This window comes from Anabrus simplex, chromosome 1, assembly GCF_040414725.1.
Source record: "Anabrus simplex isolate iqAnaSimp1 chromosome 1, ASM4041472v1, whole genome shotgun sequence".
Classification (NCBI taxonomy): Eukaryota; Metazoa; Arthropoda; class Insecta; order Orthoptera; family Tettigoniidae; genus Anabrus; species Anabrus simplex.
In genome coordinates this window covers 1,268,372,443-1,268,397,569 of record NC_090265.1, presented here as the reverse complement: position 1 = coordinate 1,268,397,569, position 25,127 = coordinate 1,268,372,443, and the positions used below count along the sequence as shown (strand labels likewise).

At 41.5% G+C, this 25,127-nt stretch overlaps 1 protein-coding gene across 1 annotated transcript in view; it reads right to left on the bottom strand.

The window, feature by feature from the left end:
- Positions 1-25,127, bottom strand: part of LOC136858676 (zwei Ig domain protein zig-8) — a 784,418-nt gene that overhangs the window by 304,950 nt on the left and 454,341 nt on the right. The window contains exon 3 of the mRNA XM_068225726.1: positions 10,613-10,823. Within this exon, the coding sequence (XP_068081827.1) occupies positions 10,613-10,823 (211 nt within the window). The remainder of the gene's footprint in view (positions 1-10,612; positions 10,824-25,127) is intronic.

The window sequence follows — 25,127 nt, the reverse complement described above, 5'->3', positions numbered from 1 at the left end:
ATTATAGATTCCAGTTTCTTGATCAACTCATATCAAAGCCGCGCTCAACATTAAAAACTCCAGAGACATTTTTCTAACACCCATATCTATGATAGAGTTCAATGAATTTATGTTCCTCGGAAAAGATTCCTTAATTATGTCAATCTAAATATTATATCCTAGACATGTTTTTATACTGGGATTTTTCCATATAGAAGAAAATACGTTACGTTTGGGATGTCGTAGAAAACAAAGAAAAGACAACAAGGAAAAATCCATTACTTTTCGCAAAGACTTTGCTCGGTGTCTTCAAAGGAGAAACCTTTCCTTTCACGGCTACGTGATAAGACTCATAAGATTTCTGGGGATATACTAAAGATAATGGGTTAAGATGTAGTACCATATCTGAAGTAATTATTTTATTACTGTTAGCATGAAGGAGCTATACTAAATGAATGCAGAGTTGTTATAGTAGTCCCTGTGTATAAAAGAAAAGGCGATAAACATAAAGCCGAAAAAGTACAGACCAGTCAGTTTGGCATGTGTTACATGTAAGCTTTGGGAAAGCATTAATTGTGATTATACTAGACATGTCAGCGAAATTAATAACTAGTTCGATGGAAGGCAGTTCGGGTTTAGGAAATATTGTTCCACTGAAGCTCAACTTATAGGATTCCAGCAAGGTATAGCAGATATCTTAGATCCAGGAGATCAAATGGACTGTATCGATTTTGACCTGTCTAATTCATTTGATAAGGTGGACCATGGGAGACTACTGGCAAAGATGAGTGCAAATGAACTAGGCAAAAGAGTGACTGAATGGGTGGGTATATTTCTAGAAAAAAGAATTCATAGAATTTATTTATTTATTTATTTATTTATTTATTGACTTGTGGCGTGGCTCAGGCTATGAAGCCTGCTGTTATGCCAAACCATCTCATATGTACTACATTGTACAAACTACAGAGTATTAGGATTTCTAGTTACATATAATTAATTATAACATTAAACTTAAATAATAGTTATAAACAAAAGGAAAATTTCTGAGAGTTACTTTAAAAAAAAACATTAAATACTAATTTCTTAAGTCTATGTACCATTTATAACATGTTTTTTAAAATACATTTCTACTATGTATGTCTCTAATTACAGCCGGAAGGGAATTCCAAGAGCGTATGGTTGCAGGTATGAATGAGTTGCCGTACCCGGTCGTGCGGTAAATTGGGAAGCTCAGCAGGGAAGAGGTTTCTGACCTTGTAGGTATGCTGTTGGGAGATGACAAATATTTAAGATCCATTCTCAGATAACTTGGTGTGTCTGTACGGAGAATGTTGTGAACAAGCGAAACAGAGTGAAGGTTTCTTCTCTCCGCCAAATATAACCACGACAGCTGTTCAAGACAAGGTGATATATGGCAATACCTGGGCATATTTAATACAAAACGGATGCATGTATTATAAGCCCGCTGAAGTTTAGTGTTAAGTGTGGTGTTTAGGTTGTTGTATATTACGTCACCATAGTCGAAGATGGGCAGAATTAAGCTTTGAATAAGTAACTTTCTCGTATTTAGAGGGAGGAGATCCCGTAAACGTTTAAGAGAGTGCAAAGAAAAGAATACTCGTTGGCATATTTTCGTCGTGTGCTCCGTCCAGTTTAAGTACTTATCAAAAATGAGGCCAAGGTTTTTTACTGTTTCGTTTATTTGTATTGGTGTTGCGTGGAATAGGATTGGGGGAATTTTAACACTTTTCAGTTTGGTATGATTACTTTTGGATCCAATTATGATTGCTTGCGATTTGAATGGATTGACTTTAAGAGAATTATTTTTAGTCCAGTCTTTTATATTTTCCAGGTCATCGTTTAGTTTGTCAATGTCTAGTTGGATGTCTTTCGGGTTTGTTTGTATATAAAGTTGAATATCGTCTGCGAAGAAATGGTATTTACACGTTTTTATATGTTCTGGTAGGTCATTTAAGTACAGTGAAAATAGCAGTGGCGCTAGAACACTGCCCTGAACTACGCCAACTTCAGTTTGTTGCCAGTGTGACACTTTCGTACCTGCTGAAACGCACTGCTGCCGCCCAATTAAATAAGAGTGCAGCCACGTCAGTGCGCTTGAAGAAAATTGTTGTGCTTGTAGTTTAGCTAATAATATTTCTCTGTCTACACAGTCAAATGCTTTACTTAGGTCTAAAAGTACAAGGATAGTCATTTGTCCGTTGTCCATGCCTGCTTGAATGTCATTTGTAACTTTTAGTAGTGCTGTAGTTGTGCTGTGGTTAGGTCTAAATCCTGACTGGTATTTGTCGAGTAAATTGTGTTTGTTAATGTAATTTGTTATCTGCTTGTGAACGACCTTTTCTAATATTTTACTAAGACAAGGAAGTATGCAAATTGGTCGAAAGTCTTCGGGTTTTGTTGGATTATCGATTTTTCTTATCGGTCGTATTATGGCACTTTTCCATATATTGGGAAAGATTCCTGTCATGAGTGAGGTATTTATTATGTGTGTAATTGTTGGGAGAACAATTTCAGTGAGTCTTTTAATTAATGTCAAATTTATTCCGTCACATCCTGTAGCCTCTGACTTTATTTCATGAATTGCGTCTCTGGCGTCATTAAGAGTTACATGTGAAAAATAATATTCTTCTCCATCGTGTTTTGTTTTCGTATGTAGTCTGTCGATTGTTTCCCTTTTAGTTCGTTCGTCTGTATGTGAATTTTGTGAGCAGAAAAATTGATTTAATTCGTCTAATGGCAAGTCAGTGTTGTTTTCGTCGGTTTTATTTTTTGTCAAACCAATGTTCCGAAGATTTTTCCAAACATTGCCAGAACTGTTATTTTTTAGGATTTCATGTGTGTGGCGTATCTTAGCATTCCTGATGGTCTGAGTTGTTGTGTTACGCAATTTTTTGTACTTTTCGAAATTTTCTGCGGTTGGATTTTTTCTATAATATTGGTAAGCTGCATTTCTTTCCTCCATTTTTAACCTTATGTCTTGCGTCAGCCAAGGTGATGGTTTTCGTTTCACTCGTGCAGTCCGTATGGGGGCGTGTTTGTCATACAGTCCTAAAAGTAGTTAGTAGAATTAGACGAGGTGAAGCTTTATCTGATCCTGTAATCATTAAGAGGGGAATTCGTCAAGCCAGTACTGTTGTATGTTTTGTTTATTTATATATATAAATGATGTGAGTAAGTAAATGAAATCAGAGGTGGGATTTTTGCGGATGGTGTTATATTGTATACAGTAATAAATAAGTTGCAAGATTGTGAGCAACTGAAAAATGACCTCGACAACGTTGTGAGATGGACAGTAGTCAATGGTATGATGATAAACAGGGTTAAAAGTCAGGTTGTGATTTTCACTAATAGGAAAAGTCCTCTCAGTTTTAATTAGTGCGTTGATGGGGTGAAAGTTCTTATGAATATCGCTGTAAGTACCCAGCTGTTTTTATAAGGAAATATTTTCGTAGGGGTAATCACATAAACTGTATTGTAAATAAGGGGTACAGATCTTTGCACATGGTTATGAGGGCATATAGGGGTTATACTATGGATATAAAGGAGACGACACATAAATCCCTCCCTGAAGATGATTTTCCGTGGTTTGCCATTAGCACATCAGGCAAATGCTTAGAATCGTTTAGAAGTTATTTGCGTGTTTTTTTTTTTTTTTTTTTTTTTGCTAGTTGCTTTACGTCACACCGACACAGATAGGTCTTATGGCGACGATGGGAAGGGAAAGGGCTAGGAGTGGGAAGGAAGCGGCCGTGGCCTTAATTAAGGTACAGCCCCAGCATTTGCCTGGTGTGAAAATGGGAAACCACGGAAAACCATTTTCAGGGCTGCCGACAGTGGGGTTCGAACCTACTATCTCCCGAATACTGGATACTGGCCGCACTTAAGCGACTTCAGCTATCGAGCTCGGTAGGCAAATGCTGGGGCTATACCTTATTATTAAGGCCACGGCCGCTTCCTTCCTTCTTTCCTGTCGCATCGTCGCCGTAAGACCTATCTGAGTCGGTGCGACGTAAAGCAAATAGCAACAGAAGAAATATAAATCCCTGGTAAGCCCCCAAAAATTATGGGCCAGTTAGTTTGGCATGTGTTGCATGTAAGCTTTGGGAAATCTTTATTTCTGATTATATTATACATGCTTGTGAAATTAATACATGGTTCAATACAAAATAGTTCGGGTTTAGGGAAAAATATTCCACTGAATCTCAACTTGTACGATTCCAGCAAGATATAGAAGTTATCATAGATTCAGGAGGTCAAATGTACTCTATGAAGATTGACCTAACTAAGGCATTTGATAGGAAAGATGTTCGGAGAGTATTGGCAAAAATGAGTGACGTTTGGCCAGACAAAAGTGATTGAATAGCTGACTATATTTGTAGAAAACACAACTCCGAGAATTAGAGTAGGTGAAGAATTATCTGATCTTGTAGTCATTAACTTGTAAGAACGATCGTATGGGTAAAAATTAGCAAAGCGAATTTGAAATGTATAATTCAGTTATTTCTAACGTGCTCTTCGGGCCTCCCTTCTCAGTACATTTCTAAGAAACTCTTCTAAATATAATGACCTTGAATCAGCTGTGCAGCTTTTTTAGTTCTATTCATAGTGTGAGAGAATCATGAACTGGGTAAATGCGCGTACTCATAAGCCTGAAAAAGCCATTCACGTTTATTGTTAACTAATTCGGTTTTACGGACGAACAGTGCAGTCATTATTATTAAACAAGTGTTCTTCATAGTATGTGTGCATTGTTTCTGACGCAGAACGAAATTACAAACCTCTTAGTTATTCCCAAGGAAGACAATGACATCGAGGCTAGTGATGGCTGTGAAATTGACAGTGTCGGAGAAATTGATTACGATTTGGAAAGTGAACACGAGAAAGGTGAGTGGGAAAATGGACATGTTGTGGTTATTGATTCTTTTAGCGTCCACTATGCGTCGTGATGCAGCCTTTGGTGAGTATGGTGCCAAGAAGAAGATAGAAATGATGACATGGTACTAAACGGGTTGCAGAATACGGTTGACAAAATTTGTGGCACTTACATAGTCCCTCGAACATCATAACGATGGTCACTAACAATATTTTTCGGCATTCTGAACATCGCTGCTGTCAGTGCTCAAGCCATCTATAAAGCAAAGGATCTCTACTCTCAACCTGCATTTCGTCGAAATTTCTTGAAAATGCTATCCTTGGATCTAACAAAGCAACAGTGGCATCGGGCAGGAAAATACTGACACTCCCAATAAATCTCCGAGGTCGTATTCAGTGGTTTGCTGGAAAAACCGAGGAAAGAAAACATACAGTCCTCGGAAAGCGTCAAGCAGGAAGATCCAAAGACCGTGGAAGCAAAAAGAAAAGACAGAAAAACCACAACGCGTTGTGTAATGTGTGAACATCTAATTTGACGGGAACATGTGAAACCTGTGTGTGGAAGAGGACCGGGAGTGAAAATTTATCATCAAGTTCGATCTTTGAACATCCTCCACAGTTCTTACCCTCTACACTTCCATCTATACCCAGTCGGTTTTCTTCTATGTGTTTCTTTTGATACAGAAAATATTTACTTAATATGAATGATCTAAAATAACAAACCGAGTGATGGCAGTGTATGATTAAGCATACTGATAACATGAATATTTCAGTACCCATTCTATTCTCACAAGGTGCACATTTCTATAATTACTCCGAAATTATTACAATTGGTTTAGTGGTAGGTGCTTTGAAGATGTGTGAGCTCAGTGAGAAAAGGAGGTAAATTTCACGAAATCATGTGTACCGAAGCACCGTTGTGATCCACACTCTTCTCACACCACACCATGTTCAAGTCCAGTCGATACGTTTTCATTCACCATAGAAGGTGGTTCAGCACAGCAAAAAATATTTTGCAGAAATTATTGGGTAGTGCATCTTATGTCATTTTATGTCTGTCTGTTAGGTCATCAGCCCAGAGGCTGGTTGGATCCTCAAACAGCATCACCAAAGGCTATGCAGTTATAGGGAAACCACAAGAACCAATGGCAGTACCCAAATGAGGCGTACTAGGCAAGATGATGAGTGAAGTAGTTTGCAATTGCTTTCCTCACTGGGCCAGACAGTGCTATTGTAGCACAACTAACCCTATGAGCAACACCTTTCATGACACTCAGACACACTGGTTGTGCTCTGAATGTCATTAATCAGCACCACCCATACCCCAGCAGCTTCCATAAAGTCACCGCCATGGATGAGACTGGGACTTCAGTGGAAGCTACACTTTGCTCTGGCCTGTGCCAAGAGATGGATGCAAAAGTACTGTATCCATCAAGAAATGACAGCAGGCAGCATGTCATTTTATGTGGATGATTATCGAGCTCTGCTATACCTTTTAATCTTTATCCCGTTCATTTCATATTATCCACACTCCAAACAACAATAATAATTGTTACCGTGTTTTTGTGGTAGTTATGCGTGAAAGAAGGTGCGGGTGTGAACGGGTCTCAAACTACGAAAGTAAAATTAATTTAAAATTTAACAAGGTTATATTTTCTTTTCAAAAACAAAGAAATAACAAGCATGGCAGGTACAAAGTAGCAAGTCAAAGGGTAGTTACAATATTTACAGGATTTGGGCTTCGAGCCCTGAAAACACAATGCTTGGGCAATCAGCTCAGTTTTACCCCAAACACAAGTTTCAACAGAGGGGCAGAAAACCCCATTCATGCCTAGGAGCCCTAGCTCCAAATTACACTGAAAAGCCTCCACGAGGCATACAACACTCAATTTACAAAAAGAGCCACTCGCTCTCTACTTTAAGCCTCTCAAAGGCCACACCGAACTCCACCTTCAAGTTGTCCTCACTGGACATAGACACAGGGGTAAAATACCCAACCTACTGAGGTCTATTAAATGAAAAGGGGTAATTACATGACCTCTAAAATAACAATTTGAGAGGAGGCGATCTGCACTCCTAATACACTTGTTTTTAAAACCTAATCCGGCTCTAGGCCACTAATGCAAGGGCTAATCCCATACTACAGAGGTGACTTTAGAAAAGAACAATTTGTTTTACGTTAACGAAGAATAGGTTGAGAAAATAAGTTCACCTCAAAACAATATGATTGGGAGCTCGAGAGGGTGAAGCACTCTCTATCCCGATATGCAGTTTAAAAGATAGGATAGATACCAGTTTCTTTACATTTTACGGAAGGTTACATAATGGAAAAACTTCGGACCCGCCCCGAGAGTTAAACTGCTGAGCTAGCAAAGAAAGAAGTTATTAATTGGCCATTACCTTGTTGTTGACCGCTGCCGAAGAAAGAGGCGCTTCCCGCCCCCTGCTATGTACTTTACACACAGAAAGATGGAACAGAAGTGGCGCAGAGACCCTAAAATCAGCAGTTTATATACTCTCGCGGAAGGTTCTAGGTGTTAGGGGAATGAAAACACCCTCCCACAAACTTTTTATTTGGTAGGATACAGCAACATATTCAAGTTGGGGGAAGATACCTATGATTGGTCAGAAATTAATAACGGAAATTCGGGATTGGTTAAATGCAAAACAAGGGGAAAGAGAGGGGTATACAGCCAACTTAAACAATAACAGAAAGAAATTTAACAAAGAACAAACTTTTGAAATAAAATTTTCTCCAAAGAACAGTTATTTTTCTTCGCACTAGGGTGCACTATTGTAGTTCTTCAGTAGTGTCCTCTAGAAGAGAAAGTTCACACTTCTTACTTCAAGCAAAACAAAAACACATCAAAAATGACACAGTTCTAAAACTCCGAAATTTACAGGTAGTGACATCTTCTGTGAAAGTAGAAAATTAATACCGTCAATAAAGTTCAGACTTCCTCCAGCAGAGGAGTTTCAACTGGCGCACATTTTAAATTAGCGGCGTGGAGGTGTACCGCCCGGTACAATAATAATAATAATAATAATAATAATAATAATAATAATAATAATAATAATAATAATAATAATAATAATAATAGTAATAATAATAATAATATACACTTAACAATTGATATAGTAGCATTATCTCGGCGAGTTTTCTGCAAGTACCCTTACTTTCTGCATGAACCCGTTTGTTGCTCCGTTCTTCTAGTGAATCAGCGGTCGCGAACGGAACAAGAAGTGCCTGCTTCCCAAAGCAACGAGTTGATGACGAGTGCCGTAGGTCGGGCATGTCACGTCAACAGTTAGTGCAAGCATGAAGAAGTGTACATTACACTCTCAGAACTACGTCCGGCTGCATGGCAAAATGGTTAGCGTGCTGGCCTTTGGTCACAGTAGCCCTGGGTTCGATTACGGGCAGGGACGGGAATTTTAACCATCACTGGTTAATTTCGTTGGCACGGGGACTGGGTGTATGTGTCGCCTTCATCATCACTTCATCCTTATCACGACGCGCAGGTCACCTATGGGAGTCAAATCGAAAGACATGCACCTGACGAGCCAACATGTCCTCGGACACTCCCGGTACTAAAAGCCATACGCCATTTCATTTATCAGAACGACGCTAATCCGTACAATATATGTGACATTTGTGTTAGAAAGTAAGGTAATGGTACAGTGTAATAGGAACATATACAACAATACTGAAAGTGTCCGATACCGTGTGCCATGGTTTTAAAATTATAAAAACTCAAGTGTTTATAAATACTAACATTTCATTCCCGCCATTACTTGCTATTGATTAAAGTATAGCACCTATTAAACATAAACCATATATGGTTCCAGAAATAATTTTAAATTTTAATTAGACTCATACCAAAATGTATTATTCAAAAATAAGCTTAACTGTCCGATACCGGGGTACCTTCCCCTACTTGTTCTTTCATATATGGACGTAGCTAATTAAATGTGCTTAACACGGCGCATGTATAAAATGAGCGCAACAACATGATTTGTAAGCAGCGTGTACTAGGAAAATAGATACATTTTTAAAGGTTGGCATAAGTAATTAATTACAAACCTTTATTTGCAACTTGCTTTACGGCGCACCGACACAGATAGGTCATATGGCGACAATGGTACAGGAAAGGCTAGAAATGGGATGGAAGGGGCCGTGCCCTTAATTAAGGTACAGCCTGGTGTGAAAATGGGAAACCACGGAAAACCACCTTCAGGGCTGCCGGGAGTGGAGTCGGAACCCACTATCTCCTGAATACTGGATACTGGCCGCACTTAAGTGACTGCAGCTATCGAGCTCGGTTAATTACAAACTAAAAGTCATTTATATTTAGAGGTTAACATGCTTAACTCATCTATGAACAACTGTGAAGCAGAATAGTACTGAATAATTTCATCATCATCATCATCATCTGTTTACCCTCCAGGTTCGGTTTTTCCCTCGGACTTAGCGAGGGATCCCACCTCTACCGCCTCAAGGGCAGTGTCCTGGAGCTTCAGACTCTTGGTCGGGGGATACAACTGGGGAGTATGGCCAGTACCTCGCCCAGGCGGCCTCACCTGCTATGCTGAACAGGGGCCTTGTGGAGGGATGGGAAGATTGGAAGGGATGGGCAAGGAAGAGGGAAGGAAGCGGCCGTGGCCTTAAGTTAGGTACCATCCCGGCATTCGCCTGGAGAAGAAGTGGGAAACCACGGAAAACCACTTCCAGGATGGCTGAGGTGGGAATCGAACCCACCTCTACTCAGTTGACCTCCCGAGGCTGAGTGGACCCCGTTCCAGCCCTCGTACCACTTTTCAAATTTCGTGGCAGAGCCGGGAATCGAACCCGGGCCTCCGGGGGTGGCAGCTAATCACGCTAACCACTACACCACAGAGGCGGACACTGAATAATATGCCGTTTCTATATCGCTTCTGTATCAAAACAACATGTTTTATAAATTTAAACAAAATAAAGTAGGCTGTGATAAAAGTGGCATATCTTCAAACTACCATGTTGATAGAGAAGTACACAAATGCAAACACACGCTAACAATTTACTGTGTCAGTCTTTATGCCACAGCCTATGCAGGTGAATGTTTGAAACATTACTTGTAGACCTAAACAGGTAACTGGAACCTTACACCGGTAGCCCTGACTCAGCAACGTGGGGAAGTACAAGCCGATTGAGAGGAAGACAATTGCGCCCGCGAGCAAAAGTATTTTTCTAGCACGAGTACTACCGGGCGAGTTGGCCGTGTGGTTAAGGGCGCGCAGCTGTGAGCTTGCATCCGGGAGATAGTGGGTTCGAACCCCACTGTGGGCAGCCCTGTTGATGGTTTTCCGTGGTTTCCCATTTCCATACCTGGAAAATGCTGGGGCTGGACGTTAATTAAGGCCACGCCACTTCCTTCCCGCTCCTACCCCTTTCCTATCCCATCGTCGCCATAAGACCTATCTGTGTCGGTGCGACATAAAACAAATAATAATAAAAAAAGCACGAGTACTGCACTTACGATGGGCAAGCCATAAACCATCTATGAAAGTCCTATCAATTTTCAGTACAAATGAAAAGTGAGAAAACATGTGAGGAACAATCAATAGTCTACTAGAAAACGTAAACCGATTGCAATAATGTGTCTGACATTATATTGCTGTTTAAAACTCCTTTCTACAAATGCCAGTTTTGACGTACATACACAATTACAATCATTTATTCAAAGAAAACACAATGACTTACCTACGACGTTGAGGTAAACGGGATGTCCGATGGGGGGTGTGGTGCTGATTTGACATTCGTAAATTCCCGAGTCTTTCTTCTGAGGATAACGGATCCGCAGCGTCCAGTCTTCGGTGTGTGGGGAGTGGATGGCCTCGAAGCGCTGATCGCTCGTGTATGTGTACCGGCCCACTGTCAGTAAGTGGATATCTCTGTGTCGAACCCATGACACCTGAAATAAAATACAACGGTTCATATAATTTGTGATCCAATGCAAGGGAAGTTAATAACCATAACTTCAACGACACACAATGCAACCAAAATGAAAGGAAAAATCTGGGATAATTCGTACGGTGTCTTCATCAGGTTGGTAGTAGCCTAAACGAATATGCATCCAAATAATAATAATAATAATAATAATAATAATAATAATAATAATAATAATAATAATAATAATAATAATAATAATAATAATAATAGTAGTCTTTCGTCTCACTAACTACTTTTATTGATTTTGGAGACGCCGAGGTCCCGGAATTTTGTGCCGGTAAATCTATGGAAACGGGGCTGACGTATTTGAGCACCTTCAATAACCACCGGACTGAGTCAGGATCGAATATGCCAACCTGGGCTCAGATATCCACCGTCGTAACCATCTGAACCACTCGCACGGCGCTCTTTTTTCAGTGTATGTATGTACTGTATGTTCAGTCTTCTGCCCGAAAGCTGGTTGGATCCTCAATAGCTCTGTCATTAGCGGTCATAGGTGGCCTAGGCATCATTGAAGAGGCGTACTAGGGAAATGAGGAGTGGAATAGTTTCCCGTTGCTTTCCTCAGTCTGCCAAGCCCACTGAAATACATGCTCCAACCGACCTTATGAGCAACATTTTCACACCATTCATAGTAAGGACTAACTACTAGCATCGCTCATACCTCAGTTACTTTCATTGTCAAAGATAAGGATAAGACTAAGACAGATCAATGAAAGTAACGACATTGCTCTAGTCCATACCAGAACACTTAGAGCACTGTGAACACTAGGTCTCGTGAGCAAAGACGTCTTGTTTTTAGTAATATACGAAATTACACTTGAAAAAGTTTTCTTGGGTGAATGGTTAGAGTACTGACCTTCGGTTCAGATGGCGCTGGATTCGACTTATATCCATGCCGGGAATGTTATTAGCATGTGGTTAAATCGTCCGGCTAGGGGATGGCTGTTTGTGTCTATCTTAATGCACTTCTCTTCATCTGCATACAAAAACCACATTACGAACCATCACAGGAACAGGTAGTAATGTTGGCGTTAGGACAGACATGCAGTCTTAAAACGGGGCCAATTCGACATCAATTGTTGACCCCAATAAATTGAAAAGAAAAAAATATCACGCCGCCTCTGTGGTGTAGTGGTTAGTATGATTAGCTGCCACCACCGGAGGTCCGGGTTCGATACTCGGCTCTGTCACGAAATTTGACAAGTGGGACGAGGGCTGGAACGGGATCCATTCAGCCTCGGGGGGTCAACTGAGTAGAGGTGGGTTCGATTCCCACCTCAGTCATCCTCGAAGTGGTTTTCCGTGGTTTCCCACTTCTCCTCCATGCAAATGCCGGGAGGGTACATTACTTAAGGCCATGGCCGCTTCCTTCCCTCTTCCTTGACAATTCAGCATAGCAGGTGAGGCCGCCTGGGCGAGGTGCTGGTCATCTTACCCAGTTGTATCCCACGACCCAGAGTCTGAAGCTCCACGACACTGCTCTTGAGGCGGTAGATGTGTGATCCCTCGCTGAGTCCAAGGGAATATCCAACCCTGGAGGGTTTGCCGAAAATAAGAAAAATCAGGAAGAGTGCAATGAAGAAACATTCTAAAGAATGGAAGAACATTAGATATAAAGATTGCCAACCTCCAGTAGACCGGGCGCGCCATGTAAAATTGTACAATAATACAAGAGTAGAGTGATAGCCAATTTGCAAGCATGTAGTCTATGCTTGGTTGTCTTCAAATAAAGCTATGTTATGAGTCACTTTCCAGACTACAACGAACACGTTTCCTATTTCTGAATTCAAAATTGAAGTCATACTGCATGGAATGTAGCGTTAGATCTTGGTAGTTGAAAATCAAATTGTAGGCATGTGTGCCTGTTTTCAAAAGTAACTGCTATCAAATAATCGCAAGCTTGGAGTGTTGTGGTAAGAGGTAATGAACAGTGACAGCAGGTACACCACTCCTCCCTATGTCACACATACAGTAGCAGGAGGGTGCACCACGCCCATTGCTACTCCGAGCTCAGCTGGGCCGGGATCGTTGGTGTGTAAGTCACACGACCACACCTACTACACAGCAGTTACTTGCTTACCTTTCAGTCGTTAAGCACCACAGAAACTCACAACACGCAAATTCCACCTCACGAGAGAGTAAATACTTTGACTTGCTTCATTTGTTCTTTGAGATCATAAAACGAGAACAACAATGTCAGATTTCATAAAAACGCTGTATATTTACAGACGCTTTCTAGTTAGTATACTCAGAAACATAGAACACATTGCAAAGTTGAAAGAATGTCGGTATACGTAATCATGCGTGAGTTAACAACATAAATTCCTCATTGATGGGATCTTACTGGTATGAAAAGATTTTCAGCCAGTTCTCGACGAAACAAAGTAGTACAAAACTATTCTATATTACGGATTATTCATTACGATTTTCTGCCAGATATTTCGACGATATTCTGAGCAAAATTCACGTAATACGAAACCTACAAATTTACAAAAATTTACACCAATTTGAAAGTTTTTCCACAAACGTTTCTGTGGTTAAACTAGCAACAAATCTCTGTATGATTGTACGATCCGAATGCCGAAATTAAGTGTAAACAAATATTTTGGTAAAATGGCGTAAAATTATCTTGTAACTGACTATACCTGGTGCTTTACGAGCACCTTAGTTTCTCGGAGATAGGCAACCGAAATATTTTAATGAACAACAAATAACTCGAAATTTCTCCTTATGGTCTATAAGGCTCTCCGCTACCTTGCGTGTCATCAATGTAAACTGATCAATGGACCTAGCTAAGGAAAAACTACAATGCATAATTCAGCGACAAATACTAAGGACCATTATGCAAACATGTGATTTATTGTGCCTTTAAATAAAACAGGTGTCGGCCTCTGTGGTGTAGAGTTTGTGTGATTAGCTGCCAACCCAGGAGGCTCGGGTTCGATTTCCGGGTCTGCCAAAACATTTGTAATGTATTACGAGGGCTGGAACGGGGTCTACTCAGCCTCAGGAGGTCAAATGAGTAGAGGTGGGTTCAATTCCCACCTCAGCCATCCTGGAAGTGGTTTTCCCTGGTTTCCCACTTCTCCTACAGGCAAATGCCTGGATAGTACCTAATTTAAGGCCACGGCCTCTTCCTTCTCTCTCCCTTGTCTATCCCTTCCAAACGTCCCATCCACCGCAAGGCGCCTGTTCTGCATAGCAGGTGAGGCCGCATGGGCGAGGTACTGGTAATTCTTCCCAGTTGTATCCCCATAAGAAATAAAACTGGTACCCTTAGTAATTTCAATTTAATAAGTCATGGCACGTGTTCTATAATGTAAACAATTAAATGAACATTGTAAAACATCATTGAAAGCTTGAGATGGATATTAACTTTCGAGGCCATACTTAAGTATTAAACCTCTAGCAGCCATCGCGTATGGTGACTTCGTGGCCGAAGCGGCTAAGTGCACGAGCGCACGGTGTGTGAGTATTGGCCACGTAGTGATTCGAATCCCACATGAGGTACATTTCTTTAACGACAGAGGTGCTCCATTTTAGCGGGGATGCAATAATGACCTTGTTTTCCTTTTGGTTGTAAGTGATGCGCTCTGATTTGGCGTCTTTCGCTTAAGGATAGGTGAGGGAAAGTTTGGGAACGAAATTGGCCTTGGTAATCTTGAAATTACAGGAGACTAAAGGAGAACTACTGATGAGATAAATGCTGAATAAACAAAATATTATGGAGCAGACAGGGAGTCGTTCTAGCAGTGTAGGAATGAAAAACGGAGTGGATCACACCCGTCTACCAGAAACCACGAATCAGCCATTTGAAGAACATACTTCAACGCCACAAGTCATGGGACCAATACCATACTTTGAACTTATGAGGTTATCGGAGGGAAAGCCAAGAGAGTTCACAGGTGGACCCGAAATAGTTCCTAAAAGTTTTCTTAAAGATATAACTGAATACATTCAGGACCATACAATTCACCCAGATAGACAATTGAGAACAGTTGAACGTTTCCTTGATGGACAGCCATTAACTTGTTTTAAAGCATTTAAATATTGTTTTGATGATTGTTAGGGTTTCAGGCGAGCGTTCTTACAAAAATACTCGGGACAAGGAGTTCAACAGGGCCCTCGTCTTTAGTTATATTCACGTAAATATCAGAGCACAGTACCCACAAGATACGCAGATTTCTTCAGTGGTCAGCTGTTGAAACTGCGCGAATTGGATAGCCTGTCTCCGGAAGAAGAATTGATAGCATCCATCGAAGGACAATTACTAGTAGATGTACAAAGGACACTGATAGCCGCTAATGTGGAACAGCTGTGGAAGTCGAGGTATTGTTGAGACAACTAGATCAGACATCGAACATTTACCATCCAATGAGTAGGAATATCGAGGTAGTCCTTACAGTTGATCTATCGAATGGTGACCGTACGTCTGAACGGATCACCCAGGGATTTAATACCTATGATAATAGAGATCACGATATCAGAACAGTGAGTACCATGGGGACACCAAGGCGGGAAATGGAGAGGACATTCATTTAGAGGAGGAAGATTGAATGATAGAGGTCATGAACCTAATTATAATCCAAGCTATGGATGAGGAGTCATGCAGCTGAAAGTTATGAATATCAGCCTCAGAGACAGAGGGAAGAACCCAGGGGATAAATGTAAACGCTCCGAGGTTTTCGACAGAGGGAAATATATCTAAAGGAAGAATTCAGATGTAGGACAATCCTGGAGAAGCGGAGGCAGAAGAGGAAATAGATGATGGTGAGGAGGAAATAGAAGATGTCATTTTTAATTGTGATGTCTTAGATGAGACATTCGTACCTGGACGAGATGATAAGAAATTTTCAGTTGGAGAATGTGAATGTGAAGATTTAATCCAATATTGCGAGACATGTTAAAGAAAATACCCGTTGAGCTGACAAGGGACAATGCAAAGTTGAAAGAACAAGACAAGAAATTGAGAACATGGATCGATGAGAAAGTTGTGGAATCAACAACCAATGACAATTCTGGAATGTAAAGCATTTACTTACCAGTAATTTTTCCAAAACTTTGGGTGAAGGATGAACCAACTGGTTAATGTCACTTGCATATGAATAACACGTAACCAGCAAATAATATAAGGGAAAAAAGAGTTCGTATTGTAGCGGGATGCATGTGGAAATCCGGAAGGCTGAATCATATCTTTAAAGGTACACGTGTAGACGGTTAGCGGATGTTGCATCATAGAGAGGTTACTGGAATTTTCTATTTGACAGAGATAGCAACTTGAGATCATGATGAGACAGAGTTAAAGGGATTCACCGGCCGATATTTTGAACCGACGAGTCACAAGGTAGCGCCCTAAGGAGTAATTGGTATGGTAGCAGTAGTAACAATGTGATAACAGTGCGAAGAAATGTTAAATGCAGAAGAGATGATTGTAAAACCCTGAATAAGACACTTATAATTCCGTAAAAAGAATTAAAATACCTTGACACCTTGTGAAGTTAAATTTGCGATCACCAGAGACAGAAAGTATGGTGCAATACAGAGAGGAATTCCTGACGTGTGTACAGTAGGTACACGGATTATGACGCCACGCGCAGACACTGAGCTCACTCTGAATTTTGAAATTAAACGGATCGGACGTTTTCCTAAGAACGTCGTTTGAAGAACGTGGAATTAACATTTAGCATTTTTTTAGGCTGGAATAATAATATTAAACATTGAATACGAACTCAATCCGCACGGATTTTCCCAAAACGGAATTATTACTGGTTAATTGTCATAAATTAATATGTATAACTGTGTGAAGTACCGAACCATTTGTTAGGCAATCAGTGCGAAACTTTTATAAGTAATTGAGTCGCGAGTCAAGCCAGAACTCGTAATTATATAGATTCATGTGGTGTATGGGCTACAGACTGAACTGTTACGTAGATGAGACATTGAAAGGGATTATTTTATCGTGTTTCTTTAAATTGTGTGAAATTGATACTCTATGTTTTCTATGCTGAGTGTATTTCGGCTTGTTAGAGACACTATTTACCAATTGTTCCGTGAATCAGTTTGATGTCGGGACAGTGTACTTCAAAAGAAGAACCATAGAGGAGAGCCCTAAAGACTGTCATATTTCCAACGTCACGATGAGTGAGTGGAGCATCAATGGGCCAACCCGATGTCTGAAATGGTGCATTGGTGAATCATGGACCGACGCGGACAAGGATGAGTACATCTAATTATATTTAATCTCTTAAGCAATAACTCCGGGCTGCATGAATAAATTTGTACATAGTAATTTCTTGCACGTAAAATTTAAATTTGAGTTAATTATGTGGCATGCGTCAGCTAGATTTGTGTAAGTCATTTTTGTCGTACTAATGCCTTGGGGGTGGTTATTTTTGTGTATATAATTTTTGAGTGATGGTAATAATGTGATCTTCGAAATGTATTCTTGAGTGTGTGTTGAAATAATATTCTAATAATGATATCAGCGTGTGTTAATATAATGTCTATAAGATTAGATGGCATTACGTAGGGTTAAAGTAGTCTGTGGGAGCATGTTAGTTGTATGGCATGTTGCATGTTTATTTTTATTCATCAAGAAAGATCCATCAGTGTTGTACTACGGACAACAGTGACCATCAGTGAATATTACAGTTTATATTTAAAGTTATCGTACGAGGATAAGTGATATGATCTAGGTCGAGATAGCGATCTGTGCTGTGTCGTAGTTAATGTATTTCTACATATCCTTATTCTGTTTATTCTATGATTGAATGAGCTATGATATACACTGACTGACAGAGCAAATGCAACACCAAGAAGGAGTGGTCAGAACTTTATGCCAATTGCAGGGTAGACTGACGTCACTGAGGTATGCTCATGATGTGAAATGCGCCGCTGTGCTGCGCACGTAGCGAACGATAAATGGGACACGGCGTTGGCGAATGGCCCACTTCGTACCGTGATTTCTCAGCCGACAGTCATTGTAGAACGTGTTGTCGTGTGCCACAGGACACGTGTATAGCTAAGAATGCCAGGCCGCCGTCAACGGAGGCATTTCCAGCAGACAGACGACTTTACGAGGGGTATGGTGATCGGGCTGAGAAGGGCAGGTTGGTCGCTTCGTCAAATCGCAGCCGATACCCATAGGGATGTGTCCACGGTGCAGCGCCTGTGGCGAAGATGGTTGGCGCAGGGACATGTGGCACGTGCGAGGGGTCCAGGCGCAGCCCGAGTGACGTCAGCACGCGAGGATCGGCGCATCCGCCGCCAAGCGGTGGCAGCCCCGCACGCCACGTCAACCGTCATTCTTCAGCATGTGCAATGCACCCTGGCTGTTCCAATATCGACCAGAACAATTTCCCGTCGATTGGTTGAAGGAGGCCTGCACTCCCGGCGTCCGCTCAGAAGACTACCATTGACTCCACAGCAAAGACGTGCACGCCTGGCATGGTGCCGGGCTAGAGCGACTTGGATGAAGGAATGGCGGAACGTCGTGTTCTCCGATGAGTCACGCTTCTGTTCTGTCAGTGATAGTCACCGCAGACGAGTGTGGCGTCGGCGTGGAGAAAGGTCAAATCCGGCAGTAGGCCTAACTGTGGAGTGCCCTACCGCTAGACAACGCGGCATCATGGTTTGGGGCGCTATTGCGTATGATTCCACGTCACCTCTAGTGCGTATTCAAGGCACGTTAAATGCCCACCGCTACGTGCAGCATGTGCTGCGGCCGGTGGCACTCCCGTACCTTCAGGGACTGCCCAATGCTCTGTTTCAGGAGGATAATGCCCGCCCACACACTGCTCGCATCTCCCAACAGGCTCTACGAGGTGTACAGATGCTTCCGTGGCCAGCGTACTCTCCGGATCTCTCACCAATCGAACACGTGTGGGATCTCATTGGACGCCATTTGCAAACTCTGCCCCAGCCTCGTACGTACGACCAACTGTGGCAAATGGTTGACATAGAATGGAGAACCATCCCTCAGGACACCATCCGCACTCTTATTGACTCTGTACCTCGACGTGTTTCTGCGTGCATCGCCGCTCGCGGTGGTCCTACATCCTATTGAGTCGATGCCGTGCGCATTGTGTAACCTGCATATCGGTTTGAAATAAACATCAATTATTCGTCCGTGCCGTCTCTGTTTTTCCCCAACTTTCATCCCTTTCGAACCACTCCTTCTTGGTGTTGCATTTGCTCTGTCAGGCAGTGTATTTAAAACATTCATAACGGCAGCGGGAGAAAAAATACGCATTATAAATGAGATGAGATATTATGAGAATGATAATTGAAAGCAAGAGATTGTGTATTCCAGATCATGGATTTGAGGAGTATTTTGTTAATTCTGGGGAGATTTGAACCATGTTATGGACACTTATTTGGTAAAATGTCATGAAATTTCACACTTGTGGCCAGAGCTTACCGATCCCCTTTTAGAAGAGATCAAAAATGAAAGGTCGATTCCACTATATCGCTGAGCGTTAATAGAAACGGCTTTCGCAAGTATCAAACTCAAGATCAATGCGTAAGAGACAGGATACTCCAGTATACAAGTTCTAACTCACAAGGCAACAAACTCAGCAGAGCGGAGCGCAGAGGAAGGCATAATACACAAAGCCGTACTTCGGAACATTAAAAAAACACATTAATGGTGGGCCATACCCAAGAGGAGTTATCGTGGTAAGTGCATGTTAATCATAGGAAAGGAATACCAGAAAAGAGAACTCCCAAAGCATAACACTCTTTTTTTTTAAAGATAACATATATATTGAATAAAGTTTTCAAAAATACAAAATATAGATCCACCAAAAGATATAAAACAGATCACGAGGGACTATTTCAATGGTCAATAATCTAGTTTAGATAGACACACACAATTACAACGAAGGGTAAAATGACCCGTAAAAATATCAACATTATCATTGGTTACAACAAGGGATAAAAACCCCGAGAATTACAACTGTTTTTGAGGTACAACCAAGGGGTAAATGCCCCGTGTATTACACATATCTTGACTCGTACAAATTCGAGTGAAAATGTTAAAACCTGAGCAAATCAATGTTCTTGTTTACATACAAGCTCCCATAGGAGGGCCATTTGATGAACCGGAATAAGATAGTTAAAAAAATTGGCAGTAATTTTAATTGAAGAGAGGTTTACAATACGAAAAAGGGAGTACTTTACAAGATACGACCACAATCCCCCAGATTCGTGTTTCAGCTTAAACCATATAGGAAAACATATGAACATCGAAGCTACCTAGTGTAGATAGATCATAAAAGGGTTAGCAGACCGCGATACACCATCTTAAATAACAAAGGTAAACAAAAGGACAAAATAATAAAGGAAGGGAAAGGAAAAAGGAGGGCAATGAGGCGAAGAAAGGAGAAAAAGTCAGGAGGGATAAGGAGACAGAGTACTGATCAGGCCGCGAAGCTCCCACATCACATGAATGGAAGGCAAAGTTCACACATCACACATCGCGAGTCCAATCCACATTCTCGATTCACTTTTCTATCGCAAGTTCGGAGTTAGAATTTTACCAGAATGACAATTTCGTAATGCCCTTAAAAAAGGACTAAAGTTCGGATTCCAATTAACAAGCCGAAGAAAAAGGCAAAATAGAATGCATGTTCATATGAGAAGAAATATGAAGTCTGCTCACCCAGTACGTTGAACGGAGAAATTTTAAAACCAGTATGAACACGGGCCAGCCGCGCACACTTCCAGAGCTTCCACTGCCTATCACAACATTTGATCCACACCTGACCATCGAACAAGCACACGCAGCCCGTATATATACGGAACCAAGGTCGCCGTAGAACATGCGAGAAGCGATGACGTCACAGGGCCTCGCGTGGAGCGATGAAACAGTCCAGACAGTCAAGTGGCAGGCATGAAGGCAGACAGTTCGTGTCGCGAAACGATGCGTTGGGTTTGAGCATAGAAGAAAAATAAGGTAAGCGATTTGAACACGTTACAACCATTAGATGTTAGCCTGAGAGAGGCCAGATTATATGGTATTTAGATGAAGACTGATTGAGCTTGCTTTGTCGTGAAGATAGCGTGGGGAACACTGATATATATGTTACGCGTAATATAGCGTTGATAGTTAAATGTTTACTCTCAAATTTAGAGCCTCCCAGTGACTGCATCTGAACGTGAAAGATTATATCCTGTTGATATAAGGTCATTGAAGATAAATTATGATGTAATTGTACAATTTCCAATTGATTAAGTAGAACCATAGAACAATGTTATTTGAACATTTAACGTTTAACGTCATCTGAATATCACTTTGGTTAGAAGGCAAGGAATTTCACATACTGTAATTGGGTGTCTTGAGGCGCATCGCTTCGATTCTCGACCGGGTCATTGGACTTGGATTTTCACTGATGGCTGTCATCATGGATTTGTGTGTTTATATATGTGATTCATCTTTATCGTATGTGTATTTTGACAACACAATTTCTGTTGTGTGGTTAAAGTGATTTATTTGATTGTGGACTCAGTTGCATATGGTTGTCATGTCTTGAGGCAGGTGTTCCGTTACCACTGCTGTAAAGCCAGTGTAGTTGTAATTTTGTGGGGGAATGTGTTTGTTTATATTCCGTAGGGCTCTTCGCTACAGATTTATTATGATTGTGATTTTTCAACTTATAATGGTGGAATATAGTAATTAGACAGCTGGTTGTGTTTGGTTATGATATTGAATTTTCGGTTGGATTTACTCATATCAATATTAAATTAGAAACGCTCGTCCAGTCCATGTTCGGCTCGGTGTAGTAGATTTCAGGGATGTTTCAGCAAAAATGATTATTTAATAAATGTGATTTAATTGACCGTATTTAACGAATTTATTTGGACTTAATACGATTTAAAGAACATCATGATTACATTAATTCAACTTAATTTGGGATGACTTACTTTGATTTTGATTTGATGTAATTTCATTTAATTTGTAAAGGGTAACACCAACATTATTTTGGGAAATGTTAGTAATTTAATAATGAGCCCAACAAGATAATAAATGAGATGATATGTAATGATTGATGTCGGTAAATACACTGTTATGACCAAATCGTATAGGCGGACCCTGAAATTATGTAAATGAAGTTTCAACCACCCGGTATGTATTTTCCTTAGGAATTGAAGAATGTGGGAGTGTGTGGTATTATGTCAGAGATTTTATGAGTGGAATTTTTTTTTTAGAAAAACCGACTTAATAAATTTAATAAATGATGCCCTTGTGCTATATTGAAAATGATACTCGAAAGATATAAACGAATTTTAAAATATCCGTATGGATTATTATTAATGGGTTTCAGTTCACCTTGTGAGTTTTGATTCATGATTTACATTTTTTACTCTTCTTTACTCCTTTTCTTTGCCGTACTGCCAAAGCTAAACATAAATTTGTTTTTCAAAACGTTCTTCATAAATTTTTATTTTTTCTCTTTTATCCTCCCTGCTTATTAATTTATGTCAGTTTATTTCGAAATATCACCGGGGATCACCCGTATGTGACCCTAGGATTAATAGACGGCGCCCAACGTACAGGTTGGAAAGTTATAGTATTTTACTAAGGTACCGTCCCGAGATTTTCCTCATGGTGAAAATGGGAAAACGAGGAATAAAATTTTCAGGACGGCTAGCATGGTATTCGAATCTACAACCTCCCGAGTCCAACGCACACAAATAATAATCTAGAATGATCAGGTCAAATGTTCACTCTTGTTCATTTCCTCACGATGTATTCATGTGAAGAGTATGTTGAGTTGTTGCTAATTTATGGAGATGTACCGCGTGCTCAATAATGGTAAAAAGTTAAATGAGCACTGTGAAGCATTATTGAGGACATTGCCCTGGATATTAACTTTCGATGGCGAACGATCATACTTCTATATATGTATAAATTAAGAGTTTTGTCTGTACATTGCTCAGAAATTAAAAACGATGGCATTTCTGTATCGGTCTTGTCCATAGTAACAAGGAAATGCACTTTTAATTTTCCGTAATGTCTGTCTGTCTGTCTGTCTGTCTGTCTGTCTGTCTGTCTGTCTGTCTGTCTGTCTGTCTGTCTGTCTGTCTGTCTGTCTGTCTGTCTGTCTGTCTGTCTGTCTGTCTGTCTGTCTGTATGTATGTATGTATGTATGTATGTATACGCATCACGAAAAAACAGTTGAAGAGAATGCAAATCGGTATGTAAAGTCCAGGAATTGGCCGCTACAATCTAGGCCATAAATACTCTTATTCTCGCTGAGAGTAATGGTAGTTTAGGGGAAGGCCTAAAATCTAAGTCTCTAATATTAGTGTTATTAGTGGTCCTATCGACAAATACTACATAACTAAAGTTATACAGCATTACATTTACAGACCACTATTCTCTGGTCCCGAGGGACCATGAGTGATTATAGCCCGTCGACCGATATTTCAGGCCTTGAGTGCTATTTCATAAATCAAGGAAGTAGTGACTTAATGGGTGTGGATGAGTGGTATGGTTGTGGGGGATCAAACTGACCAGGATATGGCCTGGGCCCCAGGTGGGGCGAAGGGGGTGCCCTTAATAGGGCAGAGGTTGGTGGGGTCGTTGGTACTCTGATACTAGAGGCCAACGGAGAGAGGGGAGCAATATCAGGTGGATGGTCACCCATCCAATAGATGACCATTCCCAATGTTGCTGTGATAATTATTGTGGAAAGTGAGCATAAATTGTCGGAGGAAACTTGGGGAAGTCAGAGAGGGTGCTGGCGTAACAGGGTGTTAAGATGAGGAGTTAAACGTCGTGGTACAGGGCGGTGTTTGGACAGGGGGGATTAGTTAACAATTAGCTGACGGCTTGGCATAGGCTGGTTAAGGGACGAAAGTAGCTGGATAAGGAGTAGGTTAAGGAGGGTGGCATTATCGAAACTTGGCAGGACGGGAATTTGAGTAGGAGGGGGTGCTGGGTTCGTGGTGGTGACTGTGCGGCGGTGAGGCTGAGGCGGGGGGGGGGGGGCGGGGATGTGTGTAGAGGTGTTGTGCATGTTTGTGATGTGCCTTGATTGCCTGTTTTAGGAAAGTGCAGCCAGGGTAGGAGGCTGCGTGACTGCCATCGCAGTTAGCGCACCTCGCCTGCTCTTTAGGTATTGTGCAGACAGTGTGGCGGTGATTGCCACCACATCTGTTGCATCTTGTAGCCTCTGGGCATGAAGCCGCAGAGTGGTCCAGTTTCAGGCAATTGTAGCACTGTGTTAAGAGTGTGGAGGGACGGAGCTGTGTAGCTGTTCTGGAGGTGTTAGGTGTTGGTGAGGATGTACCCTGGGAGGCAGGTTTGTTACGCCTCCTCCCAGTTTGAGTGTGCTTGTTTAGAGTGACCTCGTCCGGTTATGAGATTAAAGGCGTCTCACTTCCGGACTCGGTAGATGGTGGGGAGTCAGTGACCTTGTCCGGTTGTGAGATTGAAGGGGTCTCACTTCCGGGCTCGGTAGGTGGTGTAGTGATGGTGGGTATTGTTGTCTGATGATCAGGAGGGATCGTGATGTCTGACTGTGAGGGTCTGGAGATTGTAGGAAGGAGGCGGGAGAATAGTGTTTGAGTGTGAATGCTATTGGAGGGAGGAGAGGTCTGGGTGCTCGCGTCCACAGATGAGGCTTCAATATGGCAAGTGTAGGGAAGCAGCTTGTGGTGAGCAAGCTGCTTCCAAAGAGCTTGAAAACTGTCCTCGCTATCTGTAAATATGATTACATAGCCGTTCTTGCATCAGTTGGATGTGCTTAGAGATAGATGATGTTGCTGTGGATACGAGCTTGCGGAATTTGCTAGAAGAGAGGAAATCCGGCATGGGTGGAATGACCAGTGGTAGGAATTTGGTGTCGAGTTCATGAGCACATTGGAAAAGAGGTTTACGGTAGGGTTCTTTGATGGACTTTTGGAGCTTGGGTGAGTCGGTGACTGAGGGGGACTTGGAAGCTGGTGATTTACGCGAAGGCGTTTCGGAGTCTGTATATATGGTGGAGGACGGGTCCAGGATTAAAGGACGCGCCTTAGCAGTTGCGGAAGGATTCATGACTGGGGTTGACAGGGTCCCAGCTACTCAATCCACCGGGATTGACCTGACAGGTGGGGGGTCAGGGGGGAGGAAGTGAGGATGGGGCACTGGGTGGGTCAAACTCCGAAGAGGACCAGGATATGGCGCGCTCAGTGGGCACCAGTCGTGTCAGGTATAGTTAAACGGATCTCGCCGGGACAAGACACGAGCAGGCGTTCCACTGAACGCTAGACAAAT